The sequence below is a fragment of the Panthera pardus genome, unplaced genomic scaffold, assembly GCF_024362965.1.
Source record: "Panthera pardus isolate Hobbes unplaced genomic scaffold, ASM2436296v1 HiC_scaffold_14, whole genome shotgun sequence".
Classification (NCBI taxonomy): Eukaryota; Metazoa; Chordata; class Mammalia; order Carnivora; family Felidae; genus Panthera; species Panthera pardus.
Window position 1 is genome coordinate 2010884 of NW_026526699.1, and position 19053 is coordinate 2029936.

Consider the following 19053-nt stretch of genomic DNA (forward strand, 5'->3'; position numbering starts at 1 on the left):
AGAAATGAAAACCGAAGAACCAGCGGAATGAGAGACAGCAGGGGCCTCCACAGGGAGGGCAGCCCCTCAGCAGGGGGAGGACAGAGGCATTTCCGGCAGGGAGATGACCAGGAGCACAGCAAGGTAAGCAGGTGGCAGGTGGCATAGCTGTCCGCTGGCAGGAGGCTGTAACTGTCCGTCAGGCATGTGTTCGTCCACTCAAATACCTCAGTGCCTATGCGGGCACAGGGGTGGGGGGAGGGGCACATAAACCACAAAATCCCTGCCCTTGAGGAAGTGACAGTCCCTGCAGTGACCCAGAGCGGTGCACAGGGGCCAGGTCATGGGACAGAACATGCTCAGTGCTGGTCACGTGGAAGGAGTCTTTAAGACTTGCAAACACTGAGAACCGGAAGGCTTAGACAGGTCTGGGCTGGAGCTTGAAACTGGAGAACTGTGAACGTAGAACACTTTTAGTCTGACAACAGACGAGCCTGGAGATCACCCAGCAAGTTAAAATATAGTTAGGTCGGGGGTCGAGGCAGAGCCTCTAAGTATGCCAATGCGTAGAAGGCCACTTACGGAGAATGAGCTGCCATCTAAGACTCACGACCAGGCAGAGGAGGGGAGGACTTTCCTCCCACCTTCCTTCGGGTCTAAACCAAACTTTCCGCCGAGAACTCCTTCGTGTCTGCTGTTGACACGTACCAACTTTTCCCAACCCTGACAGGGATTACGAAACCACGCAACGATGCCAACTCATTTCTCACGGTAGCCTCGAACACCCGGAAGGAATCTAGGTTAAACATGGCCGGAGTCCTCAAGCAGTTAGAGGTTGAAAAGGGCAGTAGAGAAATCAAGCTGAGATGGCCCCTGGCCTGTTTTCATCTTGCCCAAAATGAGAACAGCTCTTAACGCGACTTCACAGAGAATCCTCTCCCTCCAGAGCGTCTGATCTTTTCATTCATAGCAGAGCAGCTCAAGGTCACACAACAGTCGATAACCAGCAAGTAACAAGACACTTCAGGGTCACCAACCTGACGTATGATTCTGACATAAGATATAAATACGCAACAAACAGCTCATCTGCCCAGCTTTTTAGGAAAAGGAAATAATGTACTGAAAGTAGGAAAAAGAAGATAAATCTTAGCACTTCAAAACCAAGTTTTAAAATTTTAAGTGCAGAGCGTTTCACAAACGCTTTTCCAGCACTTGTAACAGAGCATATGCAGCCTTCTAAGGACTGAGGGGCCAGATCTGCCCCTCTCGGGACAGCAACGTTCGTGCGCGCTCCTGCATAAACACTGTGTTCTCTTCTAGTCCCAGAGGTTCTTTCTTGCCGCTGTCATCTGTCAATTCAGCGATTACTCTGTATAAAACTAGCGCTGGAAGGTCACATAGTCAAAGGACCTAGCCTGGATGATACAAGCTGGTCTGAGGTTATCGATACGGGAGATGAAAGTTAAGAGTAACCCATAGGCAGATTCAGCACATGCTGAAGACTCAGCCATCTTTACCCCCATCCCTGGGTGAATCTAAAAAAGTGTCCACTGTGGAATATGGGTCAGAACAGTGAACTTCTGGTGTTCACTACAGATCAGCCTGTTTGTCCTCCCCGTGCTTAAATTCAAATGTCACGTTCTGTTTGGCTGGGAAAAAGGAAACGGGCCCAAGCACTTCTCATGTAATAACGAGTTCAAGTGAACTATGCTCCGACCGCCTTAACAAACACGTTTCTACAGTTTTCAAAGCAATTTGTTCCATGTGTACGAGCGTTAGAAAATCCTAATGAGTAGAGTTCAGATTTCCTCGAAGGCCTAAATACCACACGTTAAAAGATCAGGTCCACGGCGACCCCTTACCTTCCTGTAGTACTCTAGGAAACTGACTTCAGAGCCGTCTGCTTTCTTGAAGGTGCTCTTTGGATTCTGGTCCCAGTCGATATCATCTACTCTGTATGTTTTATTGTTATACCTATGAAATGATTGAGATTTACTGGTATTTGCTTGGAACGTGTAGAGATATTATTAAAAAGAACCTAAACAGAGATAGTATGTAGTCCCTACAAAATAAAATTTCAAATCGCTTAGCGATATATAATGTCCTGGGAAGAAAAGGGAAATCTTCTTAAAGACCATGCTAGATGGGTGGGGAAGGGACTAAATTACTACCAGAAAACAAAGACTGACAAGGATAAAAGTCATTAGATACCCTTTTCAGACGACTATACTCCCCGAGAACTCGTGTCTTGCGAAGGGTGACGTACACCCCTCCCCATTTTCATGCTCCCACCAGTCAACTGTAGACCCTACTTTCTAACAGGATGGACCAGAAAGCCATGAGGTCTTAAGACTTGCAAAACGACTGCTGTGCATTTTTAAAAAAAGCCTTACTTGGTAAGAACAATTAAGCCTATCAGTTCTTTGGAAACTTGTTCTTGAAATTTATGCTCTTCTATTTGATGGTACAGGTTGAACATGAAGTCTAACACAGTTTCACTCCGGAGGACTTTATGACTGACGTCGGTGCAAAGCATGATGTTATTTTCGTACTGGAGGATGGAAGTGGTGAAGCCAGGCCAGATCACCAACCTGCCGAGCAGAATGAAAGTACGAAGTAACCTCTAACGCCCAAACGTGGTCTGCACGTATCACGTTGTCTTTTTCTCCTGTCTTAAGTGGGTCTAAAGTACAAAAGTCCCTGAAGTGAATAAATTTCGTTATTTCCAGGTTTCACGCGGTTCCATACAGACACCCATCTTTTTAAGATCTCGACAACGAATGTTTTTTCCTAACGTAATCTTGAAGTTCCATTTTGAATACGCTCTGTTAAACTATTGCTGATGTTTAACTATCTTATGTGATTGGACTTATGAAAGTCCTCCCCTCCTCTGCCTGGTCGTGAGTCTTAGATGGCAGCTCATTCTCCGTAAGTGGCCTTCTACGCATTGGCATACTTAGAGGCTCTGCCTCGACCCCCGACCTAACTCTGTTAAACTATTGCTGATGGACTAAGCCTTAACAAAGCTGCCGATCGAACTGAAAGCACCTGTGATTACAAGCCTGACCCGTGTGGGCCGCACCTGAACGCACGCCACACAAAGCAACTTCTGAAGCAATCTCCTGAGCTCACAAGTTTGGTTACCCGAGACCAAATACAAATGCTGGACAGCTCTTTATGCTTCCCCAGTGGCAGATGGAGAGCATGTGACGTCTTTAAAGCCGAGTAATCCGGGAGGTCTCTCTTATTATTCGGACCAAGCTGAAACTTCACGTACCATGACGGGCACCGCTAACAGCCACTGTAGTCAATCTGATCGTCTCCAACTGGAGCACCCCTTTCCAAGTCCACGATTAAGCCCGAGGAATAGAAAGCTTCCACCTTATACAAACCTGTGATTTGGAATATCAATTGGGTCACTTGGGTTATAATAATTCCGTCCAATTTGTTGTAAATTCATGATCTTCAAGAGCCTAGAAATTCAAAAGTCAGAACAGAGACGTGAATACTGACAGGCATCTCCAGCACACAGGTCCTCACCGCACTGGTTTTTCAACCTTCCCCTTGATTTTTAATTTTTCTGTGTAGAGGGTTAGAAAACACCGACATACCTCCTGAAGATAATGTTATAGAACTGCAAACAAGTTGGTGATGTAGGTGGGAGCTCATTTGTTAAGGTGATCGTTATCCTCACGTGCTCTCCGTTTCGGGTCTGACTAAATACTTCAGTAACCTGAAGCCGGAGCACACTTGTAATTATCAAAAGAAATAAGCCCAATCGCATAATTCCTGCTAATAAGGCAACGACAGGACTACAGAACAGTTTGAAATTAAAAAAAAAACAAACAAAGAAAAACGCTAGGAGAGGAAGAGTGGTTGCGGCCCGTGTTATAAATTCAATTGTGGGGCGCCTGCGGGGCTCCGTCGGTTAAGCATCTGACTTCGGCTCAGGTCATGATCTCACGGTCCGTGGGTCTGAGCCCCGCGTCGGGCTCTGTGCTGACAGCTCAGACCCCGGAGCCCACTGCGGATTCCGTGTCTCCCTCTCTCTTTGACCCTCCCCTGCTCACCCTCATCTCTCAAAAATAAAAACGTTAAAAAAAGATTTATGAATATAATTGTAATCAAGTTACTGGGTGGATCTGAAAATGAAACAATGCCCAAGTCCCCCGTGGGTTTATTACATGGAACATCAGACTGAAGGCCGCTGGTGCTCCTCTAAAAGCTACCCTAGACTGTGGCAGTTCTGCTCTGGAGTGGGGATCCTTCATCACCCTCTCCCCGACCCGACGTTTTCAAATAACCTTGTGCTGTAGTCTTTTAGGTAAAAATAATATTGTTCCATCAAAAGCATGACACCTTCCAATTAAATCTTCATGTTGAAACAGAAGAGCTGAGCGGAGTCTTCTGGCCTCCATCAGCGGGTTATAGTCAACGTGATACTGGTACAAGGCCCACTGGGGACGGGACGTCAGTCGAAAATGGTTAGTGCTCAGCCTTACTATAATACCTGAAGACCCTGCAAGAAGGAAGTCGCATTTGATTAACAAAACAGGTTTCGTCTTCCCTGAACTCCTTCCTACTGTGGCAAGCAGACACGGTTCTGCAAACACAAGGCTGGGAATAGTACAGGACACTATAGTTCTCAGACATCTGACTTTGAGGACCACTGTCCTGTCCGGAGAAGTTCCTAAAAGCATACATTTAGGAGTAAATCCCCCTCAGACTAAGCAACGTACAACAGAACCAACCAAACCTATGGCAAAACCCTCTAAAAGAAAAACGTTATCTACATCACATGTAATAAAAGACTGCAATGCAGCTGAGGACCTCTATAACTTATTTCGTCAGAGCAGAGAGAGAGGGGGAAGTGGAACAGCCACGCGGCACCCTGAGTAGATGCAGATGCGCCTCTCCTCCCCAGGACCGCGTCACGCGTGGATGTGCGAAGCGCGGAGCCTCAATTCGGCGTCCTACGTACTTGAAACGTAATCTCGTGAACACTGTGTTCTTCATAATCGCCTACCTGTCTTTGATTCTCTAACGTGGTCTAGGTTCTGTCTTGTGTTAACACCAAGGTCATGAAAGTCTCTACGACGACCTCCCCTCTCTGCTAACGATAACTCCTGAAATCCAGCGGATATCTGGAGGTCTTGAAAAAAAAAAGAAGAAATTATACACACAGTAACGTGAAACACCAAATAAACGACAACAGCATCAACACCCCAAATCATGCCATATGAGACCCGAAAGCTACTGAGGTGCTAAAGATCACGTAGAAGGGTCCCGTCAGAGGGTTTTAGGTATCTCTGGCCATCACAACATCCTAGCTAGGACTTCTCCTATAAAGCCTTTCTCACCATGGCCTAGTCAAGCTCTGCCGCTCCCCCACAGGACATACGTACCGTTAAAGGATTAAGATAACTGGACGGAGATTCAACAACTCAGGAGCACTTTTGTTGACTAGGAAGTTATTCTTCTCGAATCTAACTTCTGAACAACCTAAGGACCTTTTTATCAGTATTTTTCACAGCTTTATGATATAATTATAGCTACAGGAATTAGTGGTTTCTAGGTTTCAACATGTAACCTGAAATAGAAAATACAGGTCTAAAGCATAATTTCCTAATTCCTTGAACACCCAGCAGAGCAGATGGGACCGTGTGGTGCCTGTCCCATGGCCATCATGCACCTGTCCTTTTGGGACAGGTTAACTATCTGCTCATGCTTAGTTGCAAAAACTGCATATAATATCCAAAATCATTAAAGCTTTCAATTTTTACAACATATGGAAGCAGCTCATATCATAGTATGATGTGGGCCCAAGAATGAACACGGGCTTTGTGGTCGCATGTTAGAATTCTAGCTTTCAGTTAATCGGCATGATACTTCGTGTACTAGAGACTTCAGCCTTCCCAACCTCTCAGCCTTCTTTTTTAAAACACCTTACTTAGGGAACAATGTACCTAAAAGACTAGAATTCCACCTTCTCTGCAGGCAAGGACGGCGAAGAGACTTAAGCAGAAACTTCGGGGAAAGCACCTTGGGAGGAGAGCCAGTGGCTGGCATTTCCATTCTGTGCCCCTGCCTGCCAATCTTGCCTGGACTCTGGTCGTGATCACCGAATGTAGGTCTTAATGACAAGAAGTTGGGACAAAAGAACAAAGTGACTGAAGAACCCAGTTTTCTTCTGGTGGTAAGTTCCAAATCTAGCACCCAATTGCCAACCTCTGGACTTCTCATTAGAGGACACGGCGGCTTGAGCAAAACATCGGGTTCCTGAAACACCTTGGAAACCAGTTATTCTAATGTCAGCTTCGACTTCTTTACGTGGAAAAGTGAGGAACTTCACGGGTATGTCGTATGTTTTAAATGAGAATATGATTTATAAAACTCCTCAAAGGTGTTGCTAAATATGTTGGTTATTGTACCTCACGATATTCAGGGGCCCTATTTCAAAGTCCTTTAGGGGTGCCTGGGTGGCTCAGTCAGTGGAGCATCCAGGTTTCGATTTCAGCTCAGGTCATGATCTCACAGTTGGGACTGAACCCCGTGTCAGGCTCCCCGCTGACCTGCGGAGCCTGCTTGGGATTCTCTTACTCTCTCTGCCTCTTTCCTGCTCTCACGCGCACGTGTGCTCTCTCTAATAAATACGCTTTTTTCTTAAAGATAAAAAATCCTTTAAATATTTAACTATTTTTGTCTCCTTTGGTGAATTTTTTATCCCCAAAACTTTCAAATTAGAGCATCCTCGGCACTGGGTGATTAACTGTATACTAACACAGGTCAAGCGTACTGAATCCAACTTAGTAACAATGACAGGTCATAGGGGCTTTTTTCTCCTGAAAAAAATCTGAGTTTGTCTTAAAATTCCATTCCAGATACAAAAACCCAAGTACAAGTTTCTGAATATAAATAATGAAGTCCATTCCCCTCTCTACACACAGTATTGCTATCACATTTAGCAACAGCATAACTGTCAACCTGTAAAGAGAACAGGTTTCAGAACGAATAAAACTGTAAACCTTGCTAATTATTAACGTACCTCATTTTATTGTGCTTTGCAGGTAGTTTTTACAACTGACGCCTTGTGGCAACCCTGCATCGAACAAGTCTACTGGGGTCATTTCTCCAACATCTGCTCGTCTCATTTCTGTGTCACGTTTCAGTAATTCTCACAACGTCTCAAACTTTTTCGTTATCGTATTTGTTACAGTGATTTGTGATCAGTCACTACAACTTGCTGAAAACTCAAATGACGGTTGGCGCTTTTTAGCAGTATTTTGAATTAGGTACATACACTGGACCCAACGCCGTTGCACACTTAGCAGACTACAGCAGTGCGAACAGTTCTTCCATACACGCCGGCAAACGCAACGCTTCACACGACTCGCCTTGTTCCAGCTGCTGTATGGCAGCGTCTGGGACCGGGCCTGCCGTATCTCTGAGGTCCACCTAGAACCTCCCCCTCCAAGCAGCTGCTCGAACGACTAAAACTACACGTTAGACCTCGCTACTCTTCTACTACAGAGTCCTCGAGAATGAAAATCAATAAACAAGGTTTATTGACAATAAACCTAACTTGTCACTTCAGTTTCTAAAACCCAGCAGATTTGTGAACATTTGGGGCAAGCAGTTCCCAGTGAAGTGAAATGACGACCCCCCCAAAGCAGTGAAATGACGTAATTTGTTATTCCAAGTGCTACTTAATCCTCACAATGGTCCTTAAAGTCAGATGCTACCTTTCTATAGATGGGAAACTGAGTTTCCACAAAATTTAAGTTCATGCACAACGGTTAATGATTAATAATGGTCAATATAGAGCATGTTTAAGAAATTAACGTATTTCCCACAATCTTATCGTAATTTTAAGGCTGCAACAGTAGGGAAATGTTTTTGAAACAACTTTGGCAAATCTAGCTGCTGGTGAACACACTGACCATGCCAAGTACTCTAAGTTTCGAAGGAACAAAGGCATCAAAATTAGAAGAGGAAGTGACTGCATAACACCCTATAAATTTAGAGAGATTAATGCCTATAAATGAATTCTCATCAGGCAGCTTAAAAAACAAAACATCACATATCAGAATAGTTAACAGGTAATTGGATACATAACAAAAGACCATTCCAGACTTCTCACGGACTCTTCAAATGTAGCACTATTTTTAATTTTTTAATGTTTATTTCTTTCTGAGACAGAGAGACACAGAGAGAGAGAGAGAAAGCGTGAGCAGGGGAGGAGCAGAGAGAGCGGGAGACACAGAATCTGAAGCAGGATCCACGCTCTGAGCTGTGAGCACAGAGCCTCATGCAGGGCTTGAACCCACAAACTGCAAGACCATGACCTGAGCCGAAGTTGGACGCTTAAACAACTGAGCCACCTGGGTGCCCCTCAAATGTAGCACTATTAACTGACATTTTGCCTCAAACGTTTCTGAACAAAAACACACACATACTCACGTATGCGTTAAAAATACGAAGCTAACGCGGTCTCACCACCCGATCCTGTTTGCCGTAGCCCAGGCGAGGGTCTACACCCCTGAGCTTGGTAACAAGGTGCCGTGCCGTTAGTGCGACAGTTCTCTCCGACCCTTCGGGCAGGCATTCCCGGTGTGGGGCAGGGTGTGTGACGGCCCTCACATGGTCATGCTGTCCCTGCCCCGGCCCGTCGGGTGCACTCCCAGGAGGGGACGTGCTAACGACAGGGCACCGTCACGGCTGCTACACGTTACAAAAGTCGGTACAACCGTACAACCCCTCAGGGAGGACAGTGCCCGGCCTGACAACCACCAACATCGGCAAAGCGGTAAGACAGAACAACAGACAGGTAAACAAAATGTTCGTTTGATTTCACTTTCTTCCACGAGGCTTACTGTTTTCATTAGTCTTTGCACTTCTCAGTGCACTGCCCTCCCCTTTCCTCTGCCTGCCTCCCAGCAGCCTGTTAGACATCACGGGTTTTATAGAAGTGTTGTGTGGGCCACAGACCCAGCCCCACCATCACTTCCCCAAGTTTCCAGGCTTCCGACACGGACAGCGGCTGTCACGGCACCGTTTACGTGGCTCTGACACCACAGACTCATCCAGGGGCTCCTCTGACGTTTGTGGATCTCACTGGGTAGGACCAGACCTCTGGAGTACATGGGGGGTCACTCACGGAGCAAAGCCGGGTACAAGCTTCGCCTCGTCACCAGCTGTCCCCACACTGGTTTACAGAACAGCCCGTCTCCCGTGGCCACCCCGGCAAGAAAGCCAGCGTCATTACATCAGGTCCCGCATGTACAGGGGAGCTTTTCCTACACTGAAACCAAACTTAACTGTTGAAGGATCTTACATCAAGCGCCCAAGTAATCCAGGTTTGTAACAAAGTAACGAAAAAGCACAATTTCTGGAATCAGAACTGGTGTTCTGACCTCACCAGCTGTGGCAACTTTGGCCCCCAAGTTTCTGTGCCTGAGAAACGGGGGAAGCCAACACAACACATAAGACACCGTGTCCTGCAAAGCAAAGTCAGGAACGTTACAGATGGTCTAGCTTTTGGTGAAATCACTAAAGATGCCCCAAGAATGTTCTAAGTGGCTAATGAGCGAAGCAGCAGACGTAGGATTGGTTCAGAACTACTTTGTGAGGGCCACTCCGGGGGCCTGGCGAGGACACGCTCTTGCGTTCCAAGAAGGAGAGAAACCCCGTGGCGCCCAACACAGCCTGAGCGCGCCTGTCATACTTCAGAGGACTGTGGCTTTTCATCGTAAGGAGTCTGCACAGCGGCTGCCGTGCCAGCTCCACCGCGCGCGAAGTCTTTTTACCCTCCTTTCACCTTGTGACTTGGCCGGCGCTCCGCCTGCTCCTCTCTGTCGTCCACGGCCAACTAACTCCCCCTCTGCTGCCGGCTGCCGAGGCCGAGGCTGGACGAAGCCAGGGGGCTGACTCTATAGGTACATGCAAATAAACAGCAGGCTTTTCACGTCAAAGGTCACACGACAGAGGAAACCGTCTTAAACACGACTGAGACACTCAAACAAAAGTCATCTCAATTAGAAATCCAACGCTGTGTTCCCACAGAGCAGTTTCTTCAAAAAGGGTCACTAACTGAAGAACCGACTCTTAAGATCCTCAGGAAAGGGAACATGATCGTCTTTGTTCTCCTCCCGTGTCCATCACAGGACAGTCTTTTAAACTTATTTTCAACAGCCTAAGTTGATAAAGATTTAACACATTTGGGGCGCCTGGGTGGCTCAGTCGGTTAAGCATCTGACTTCGGTTCACGTCATGATCTCCCGTTTTGTGAGTTCGAGCCCCAGGCCGGGCTCTGTACTGACTCCAGCCCAGAGCCTGGAGCCTGTTTCGGACTCTGTGTCTCCTTCTCTCTGCCCCTCCCCCACTCTGTCTCTCAGAAATAAACACTAAAGTTTAAAAAGCAGACTTAACAGATTTTTGTTTCCTAAAGGTCGTTTCTGCAGTTAGAAAATGGTAAAGCACTCACGGCAGGGGCCCCCACGTGCTGCACCGTCTCCTGACCGCGAGCCCTTCCTCGTGCTCTCGCTCTGGCTCGCCCGGTCATTTTTCTTCCTTGAGAGAAAACAATCACAAACACAATACTCAATGTGCACAATTTGACTGTTTCTACGACGTGACCTTTAAGCTTCAAGATTCTAAAAGAAGCTCCTGAATTATCACGTATCTTCCTAACCTGTCCTCTAATGAACTCGAACGCTGGCGGGGCGGCGCTAAAGCAGAAGAGCTGTTTTAATACAGTGTCTCATTTTCACTGCACTACTGTTTTTTTTTTTTAATACTTAAAAATTTACTCATTTTGAGCGCAAGGGCATGCAAATGCGGGAGAGGCAGAAAGGGAAAGAGGGGGACAGAGAGAATCCCACATGGGCTCTGTGCTGACAAGACAGAGCGGGGGCTCGAACTCGCAAATCAGGATCTGATCAGGACCTGAGCCAGAGCTGGACGCTTAACCGATGGAGCCCCCCAGGCGCCCTGAATTACTGTGTTATACAGACGCAGGGAGAAAACTGTTCAGAAGCGTCTGAGGGTGGGGACTAGCTCTTTCACACCCAGACACGCATCTAGGACACCGGGCACTGGTGGCACAGGCAGGCCCTTCGCGGGACTCACGCGTGCGCGCCCAAACGAGTGTCTGTGACAGCACATCACTCGCGCTCCACAATCTCTCTCTCGGGGAAAAAGGACGGAGTCACTTAACTACTCCGTTATTGCTCTTGCTACTTCTGACCCAACGCTTCTCTCCAACACCGTGTTCGTAAGGCCCTGGGGGCCAGGACGGGTGCTGGGCGGCAGAGACATTACCAGGCCAAGTTTCCCCACCCGCTCACCCCCACCAGAGTGGACAGCAGTATCGTCGGGTTGTTCAGGTGTAGACCTCAGAGCTAGTCGGCCCGAACCCCACTCCTTCACAGAAGTGACCCTGAGCACATCACACAACCTGGACTCCTCTCTGATCCGTGATAGGGAGTTAAGAACCTACCACACAGGTCCAGTGTGCGGGGCAAGTGAGAACACACACGAGGCACTTGACACACAGTGAACGTTCAACATCAGCTGTAGTAGGAAAGGCACGCGAAATTGGAGCCACAAATTTTTTAAAGCTTAACGCGGCAAATAATAAACAACGTTCTCATACAAAAAGCAAGCAGGAACTGATTTACACGCTGAAGTGTGCCTCCAACGGAGCTAGCACTTACACGGAGCTGGAAGATTAGAACTGGAAGGGAGACGGTGCCTGTCTTCCCCAGCAGGGCGAGGCGCTGAGTGTGGCCGGTCGGCAGGACTGGGAGCCGCCCGGGGACTCCAGGTACCAGGAAGGCAGGCTGGTGAGCTCGGAGGCAGGCACAGATCCGAATGCACAGGGCCCTGCAGACAACGGGGTGGGGTGCCACGAAGGTTCTAATTACGGAGGGGCGGGCTGTGACACTTACATTTAAGATCACTCTGCTTCACCTCCCATTTTCATCTTTTTTTCCAGTGTGAACAGCTTCTAAAATCCGTGCTGTACGAGGGCCTTCCTAGAAAGACCAACCTAACGACATCCTCCAACTGGGAAAGCCCTCTTTGACTTCCTGTTGTGTTCCACAGGATCGGAAGCAAATCCTCAAACTTACCAAATTGTAGAAACCTTCACGATCTGATTCTAAGTCAGCCATCTCCAAAGCAGCTTACAAAACATCACTTGCGAGGGGCCCACGTACCGGAACCCGTGTTTAATGCCGTCTTCAACTACCGTGCATATACTGCCCGTATCAGGACAATGGCTATGCGCACCGAACTCCCGCCCTGGGCCTACCGGCATATGTGCTCAGGGCGCTCACTGAAGGGGTACAGAATGAGACTTTTCCTTCCCGTGCGCACCCCGGTAAATTCCACCATCCACCTTGTACCAGGGGGTGCCCTACCTCCTCCACACGGCTGTGGTCCCACCGGCATTACTGCAGCTACCGCGCAGCCCAGTAATTCCCTCCCTCACTAGACGCGGACGCTGGTCCTAGTCAGTCCTGCGCACCTGCCCGGCCCAAGTGCACGTCCGGGGTTTCTTTTTAAGCCTGGTAAAAAGCTGAACTGCCACCTCCGACAGAAAACGTTTTCCTAGCGCGCTTCTCAGAACGTGATCTCTCTCTCTCAGCAACACCTAGAACTCGTTGGAAACGCCAGTTAGACAGGGGGATTCCCCGCTCCCAGACCCACGGGGTCCACGGCTCGTTTCAGCGGGCCTCCAGGTGATTCTCACCATCAACCAAGACACCCACGTAACCACACACACAGGTGGGGTGTGTAGACCCCGTGCTGGGCTGGCCGGTACAGCTGTGGTTCTCGGCTACATCCTTCCAACCTCAGGGCGCCCCAGAACGGGAGACGAGTTGGATAGTCACTTTCAAGTAAGACTTGGAGGCGATGCTTCTAATCATCACCCCAGCTAGAAACCACACCGGGTCAAACTGTGCTCCATCCAGAGGCAATGCAATCCCAGCACCTGCCCCCAAACGAGAGCTGCCCCGGCCCCTGTGGACTGGAGACCAGTCCAGACCAACCCCCTAAGAAGGGCCCCCTGAACTCCCCCCACCCGGACAGTGCCACTCTCCTCACCCTGGGCAGTATCCGGGAATGCCCTCCCGACAGGGGCAGTGCCCCCTTAACCCGGGAGTGTCCAGGAATGCCTCCCGACCCAGAAAGTGCCCCCCCAACCCAGGCAATGTTCAGGAATACCCTCCGACCCAGACAGTGTCTGGGAATGTCCCCCAAACCAGACGGTGCCCCCCAACTCAAGTAGCGCCCGAGATCGCCCTTCCCTGACCTCCGAAGTGTCCAGGAATGCCCCCTGACCCAGATAGGGCCAAACCTATCTGACCCAGACACTACCCTCCCGAACCCGGGCAGCATCCAGGAATACCCCCCTGACCTTGCAAGTGGCCTCCAGTCCCCAGCAGTGTCCGGATATGCGGCCCCCCGCACCCCGCCGCACTCCCCGCCCCTGGGCCTGTCCCTTCCCCACCGGCGAGGCCCCCTCCAACCCCTGCGTCATCGTCGCCGCGGTGCCCGGCCTCACCAGGCCCAGAGGCTGCAGGTGCAGGGAAGCCGACACGCCGTGCGGGCCCCGCGACCCCCAGCCCCTCGCCTCACCTCCACCTCCGCCTCCGCCTCCGCCGACCGAACCGCGCCAACCGTCACCGCACGCCGGATCCCTCCGCGCCGGGACTTCACGCCCCGACGCCCACCCCAGTGACCTGGCGCTCCTCGGCCCGGGAAGCCCTGCCGCTCGCCGTCGCCACCAGCCGGGGCTCCCACCTGCGGGCGGTTACGGGGCGCGGACTCCGGCCGAAGGAGCGCGGCGTTCCTTTTCTGGGCGGATGAACACTGCCGCCTGGCGGTGAGCCCGTCTGCACGTGACACCCGGCTAACGGCGCGGCGAGGACGTGCGCGCGCTGCGCCCCGATTGGCTGACACGCCACGGCCGTTTGCCCGTGGGGGCGGGGCCAGACGAGCTCAGGCCTGAGGGAGGCCGGGGCTGCAATCGCGGTTGGGCTGGCGGGCTCTGGGGGCGGGGCGGGCTCCGGGGGCGGGGCGGGCTCCGGGGGCGGGGCGGGCTCCGGGGGCGGGGCGGGCTCCCCCTTCCGGGGACACCGTGGTGCACGGCGCTGGGCCTGGGTTAGCTGTGAGCGCCCCGCCGCAAAGTGGTGCACTGAACCTTGGGTGGCCCCTTAAAATTAGAAGCGATTTAGCTCATCAGAGAGGGAAATGAGATTGGATTTTTGCCCCAAAGAAAGAGCCAGAGTCGTTCCGGAGCCAGAATGCCAGGCGGCTGTGAACCTGCAAATTTCAGTGGGCGCAAATTGTGTGCCGAGTGCACGCGTGTTGACGTGTACGGCAGCCGTTCTCAACTTTACTGACGGGCATCAGAGTCACCTGGAGGGCCGGTTAAAGCACGGATGGCTGGCCCCCTCCCCTGGGGATTCGGATTCTGCAGATTCGGTTGGTGGGGTCGGCTGAGGTCCATTTCTTGACGAGCTGCCGGTGATGCTGGCGCGCTGCTCTGGGTCCACGTTGATCCGTGGCTCTTTGTTAGATGCCTTCAGTGGGAATTCGTTTCCTCATTGGACAACCCCAACACAATTAAAACTATTGTAAACATTGTCCAATAGGACAGGATTGTCAGGATGGGACATGAGACTACTGATGTAACTAGTTAAGTCCAGTAATATTCAACAGTTTCTTAACGATGGAGTGTAGGGGAGAGCAGGAATACAGTTGCCTAGACGGACTTGTCTTAAAGCTGCCTTTGCACAGCGAACGCTATTTTGTTCTTAAGCGTGTATTCAGGGGGCTGGGAGTTTTCCCAAACCACGTCCCCAAGTCTATGGTCTCCTCTGTGGGACAGAAGGAACAGGCTGGGTTTCAGCGTATTCTGCACCTGCTGCATTGTAAAAACCCACATTCCCAGGTAATCCTGATTCAATAGGTTTGGGAGGGGAGCGAGGAATTTTCTTTTAAGGAGTCACCAGGTGATTTTTATGCTGAGAGAAGTTTGAGACCTTTAAGGCAGGATGCGTGAGCCTGACAACGTGCACGCTTAAGGAATTTACCCAAAAAGCCGTGGCACATGACGGCAGTAGTTTTGGGGGAAACGGCTTCACTGTTCACTTTTTAAATTTTTTTTTTCAACGTTTTTTATTTATTTTTGGGACAGAGAGAGACAGAGCATGAACGGGGGAGGGGCAGAGAGAGAGGGAGACACAGAATCGGAAACAGGCTCCAGGCTCCGAGCCATCAGCCCAGAGCCTGACGCGGGGCTTGAACTCACGGACCGCGAGATCGTGACCTGGCTGAAGCCGGACGCTTAACCGACTGCGCCACCCAGGTGCCCCTCACTGTTCACTTTTTAAAAAGCAAAAGGCACCATTGGGGATACAAAGGCAAACATTAACTTTTCTGGGAAGGATCGAAGATGTTGGCGGGAAAGATGTTCTGTGATCTTGCCAGCAGATGGGGCAAGAAAACAAGAAATAAGTCTACAGTTTCCCCTGGATGCAGGGGAGAAAGAGGCCAGGAATGCACCCTGCAGGGTAGAAGGAACACTTTTCCCTCAGTTGATTTGCTCTATGTGCCTACACCCCTTGGGACTTCTAAGGACACAGTGCTTGTGTAAAATAAACGAGCTACAGGAGAAGTTGGGGAAACTTTTTTTTTAATTTAAGTTTCTACATTGACCACATGACCTAGTGACACCAGTTACTGGATACAACTATGCGCCACACACTCTAGAAACTGAAAAATGAATGGAGGTAGATCCTCCTTCTGGGAGCTTGGTCAAGAGCAGGAGAAAAGGGGGGAATCAATCACTGAGAGTGAGCAGAGCACTTCAAGTGACCTGGGAGCTGGGAGGGAGGGTCGCTTGGCACATGTGGGTGCTGAAGTCTGGAAGGGTGAATGGGATTTGTGGGGAGCCCTGTGGTGCAAGCAGGGAGGGGTGTTTCGAGAATCGCCGGTGATTTGGTGCTGCGGGAGTGACAAGTGCATGCAGAAGAGGGTCAGGTGATGACACTGAAGGGGCAGACCGTGTTCTAGAAGCTGAGTGACCATAAAAAACTGAATGTCCAGACTATTGAATGCATCCTGCCAGGACAACCACCACCTCTGTCTGGTTCCAGTGTCCCCGAGTAAAGCCAGTTCCCTGTTGCCCCCTCCCTGCCAGCCCCTGGCCACCACAAATCTATGTTCTGTCTCTATGGACTTATCGACTTTATTCACGTCATGTAAACGGAATCCTACACTATGTGGTCCCTTGGGTCTGGCTTCTCTCACTGAGCGTCATGTTTTCAAGGTTGGTCCTTGGACGCTGTAGCGTGCATCAGTCCTTTGTTCCTTTTTATGGCCGAATGGTACCCCACAGACCACGGGAAGACCATGTTTGTCTATCCATTTATCATTCGAAGGAAGAGTCTAATGTTTTCAAAGAGAAGCAGGGCTCTTGGAGACCTGTGGGCTCATTGTCAGCCCGTGGCCGTGGGTTGGTGGCACTTGTGCTGAGGGGCATTGTGGCCACATCACACCCTTGTTCCAAATCCAGTGCACACCTTTCGGACCCACCTGTCTTCTCCGTAGCACCGAGTGATGCATGCTCCGTTTACATAGGTTCTGTCCTGCCTTCCATGACCCGGGTGTTCTTCCTCTGGCTCAGGCTAGTCCTCCTTCGTGTGATTCATGGGTGTGTCTTGTCCCTAAATGTCCATTGCAGTGGTTCTCAAAGTGTGGTCCCCAGGTCAGCAGCCTCAGCGTCACCTAGAACCTACGGGGAATTCTTGGGTCCCACCCCAGGCCTGCCGAACCAGGAACTCAAGGCGAGGGCCAGAAATCTGTATCTAAGCAGCCTGCTGGTCGGTTCTGATTCACCGGGTAGCAGGTGCTCCCCTGAGCTAACCCCTGAGCCAAGGGGTTGAGTTGACCACCTTGCTCACTCATGGGGGAGCCCGGTTATCACCATGACTTCAGATGGCCTCTTTAGTGCAACGGCCCTGAAGTCTGTGGGTGGCTCCTGAGCCTCCATTCTGGCATATTCTGGCAGGAGCCGCTCCGTTCTCAGTTGCCTTGGCAGTAGTCTTGTAAGCAGGCACAGGACAGCTGTGGGAAGTTGGGGAAGAGCTTCTACTCATAACTGGTTTTTTTCTGAAAATAAGGAAAGAAATGAAGCCTCGATGATATTTGAGAGGTAGGTGTCCCTGGTGCCCTCCCGTGGCTCCTGGGTCTCTGAGTGAGTGGGTGGGCAGGGGTTGACAGCTGTCCCGCGACCCGCCTGTTGTCGTGAGCACTGGGACGGGCTGCTGTTTGCACGTGGTCTGTAGGCCGTGGCTCAGGTTACGTAATCCTACTCACTCTGAACCAAGCCTCACGAAATGAGAAAGCTGCTTCAAAAGATTCCTGCCGCAGAAACATGGCGGAAAACCAATGAAAAACGCAAACATGACCAAACAGTAAGAAAGTGTTAAAACCGACGCTTCCGCTGATCAGTTTTTTGTGGGGCTGTACATGCTGAATCCTGCAGGCCTAACAGCCCCGTTGCTCTCTTGAGAAATATGAGAATATATAATAATATATAATACACAAATATAACATCATTTAAAATATGTAAAGTATCAAAATATAAAATAATATGTAAATAAAATATGTAACTAATGTTATCAAATCGTTTTATAAAACAAAGGTCAAAAGTAAAATTTCATTAAAAAAATGTTTTTTTAACGTTTATTTTTGAGAGAGAGAGAGACAGAGCATGAGCATGGGAGGGGCAGAGAGAGAGAGACACACAGAATCCAAAGCAGGCTCCAGGCTCCGAGATGTCGGCACAGAGCCCGACGTGGGGCTCAAACTCACGAACCGTGAGATCATGACCTGAGCTGAAGTCAGACCCTTAACCGACAGAGCCACCCGGGCGCCCCTAAAATTTCATCTTTAAAATAAAGCTTTGCAAGATGAAATTTTTGAGATTTTTATATTGGAGCATATTTATCACGAGCATAATAGGGCGCTGTATCTTGTAAATACATGTAATGCTTTGTCATAAATGAATGTAAATGTCTTGGGTGCACCTGCTCCAAAAACTTGTGACAAGTGCATGTTGGAGGTCGGTTGGGGGCCACTGGGCCCCGGAGGGCCCTGCTCTCTGGGCCTGCGGCTCCTGACCTGTGTACATCCTAAGAGCGCCCATGGCCTGCTGGCCACTGGGTGCTCTGGAAGTAGGTACTCCTCCCCCACCCTAGTTCCTTTGTTATTCGGGAAGCTCCCTGAGGACAGGACCCTGTCTCCCTCAGCTGGGTGTGAACTGAGGAAATGCCGTTGAATACATGAGCATAGCTGCCGTGTTCAGCTTTATATAAGCCTTTGTGTTGTGAGCTCGCCGTCCTTCCCACTCCCGTGTGCCTCCCGGCGGCCAGGCGAGGGTGAAAGTCACCTGCCATGGACATGCTGGCGTCTCCTTCCCCTTCAAGTATCATCGTGTCCTGCGCTCTGGACTTTTTGTCTTTGGCTAGTAGCCTCAGGTGTTTTGCTTTCTGTCGTGTACTTCTGTTCTGCAATGGCAGTAGCGACCGGCCGTGTTCCTCCCAAATTAAGTTGAACACAGCTTCCTGGTGCCCGAGACCCCCACGGCCATTTCCTACCTTCCCTGCTGTCGCGGCCCAGCGTTTCGGTGGGTGTCTACCCCCCTCCCCAGGTGACTCGGGGCTCACTGCACATTAGGCTGAACTATTAGTGATGGCCCCCAAACCTTTGCCAGCGAGTGCTTTATGTCTGACAGTGGCCTGTGACACAATTCTGGCCAAAGACACAAGAGAGGTTGTTGGCTGGGGTCAGCGAAAAAAAGAAATATGAAAAAAAAAAGAGAGAGAGAGAGAGAGAGAGAGAGAGCTTCACAAAGAGACGGTGCTTCCTGACTCTGGACTTTGAAGTAGATGCAGTCCAGAGTGCTGTGGCCGTCCTGTGGCTGAGAACAGAGTGAGTCCAGACTACTGTCCTCGAGGCTCAACCCCGCTGAATCCAGGGAACCCCGTTGAATGCCTG

The 19053-nt window shown here is 50.1% G+C and overlaps 1 protein-coding gene across 3 annotated transcripts in view; it reads right to left on the minus strand.

The window, feature by feature from the left end:
* Nucleotides 1-13627, minus strand: part of PIWIL1 (piwi like RNA-mediated gene silencing 1) — a 31167-nt gene extending 17540 nt beyond the window's left edge. For all 3 annotated transcript variants that reach the window (XM_019433811.2, XM_019433810.2, XM_019433807.2), the window contains exons 1-10: nucleotides 13550-13627; nucleotides 11694-11862; nucleotides 10463-10548; nucleotides 9797-9908; nucleotides 5006-5131; nucleotides 4284-4498; nucleotides 3591-3712; nucleotides 3372-3452; nucleotides 2373-2570; nucleotides 1842-1953 (exon numbers count right to left, since the gene is read on the minus strand). In XM_019433811.2, the coding sequence (XP_019289356.1) occupies nucleotides 1842-1953; nucleotides 2373-2570; nucleotides 3372-3452; nucleotides 3591-3712; nucleotides 4284-4498; nucleotides 5006-5131; nucleotides 9797-9908; nucleotides 10463-10540 (1044 nt within the window). In that variant the 5' untranslated portion in view covers nucleotides 10541-10548; nucleotides 11694-11862; nucleotides 13550-13627. The remainder of the gene's footprint in view (nucleotides 1-1841; nucleotides 1954-2372; nucleotides 2571-3371; nucleotides 3453-3590; nucleotides 3713-4283; nucleotides 4499-5005; nucleotides 5132-9796; nucleotides 9909-10462; nucleotides 10549-11693; nucleotides 11863-13549) is intronic.
* Nucleotides 13628-19053: the final 5426 nt, after the last annotated feature.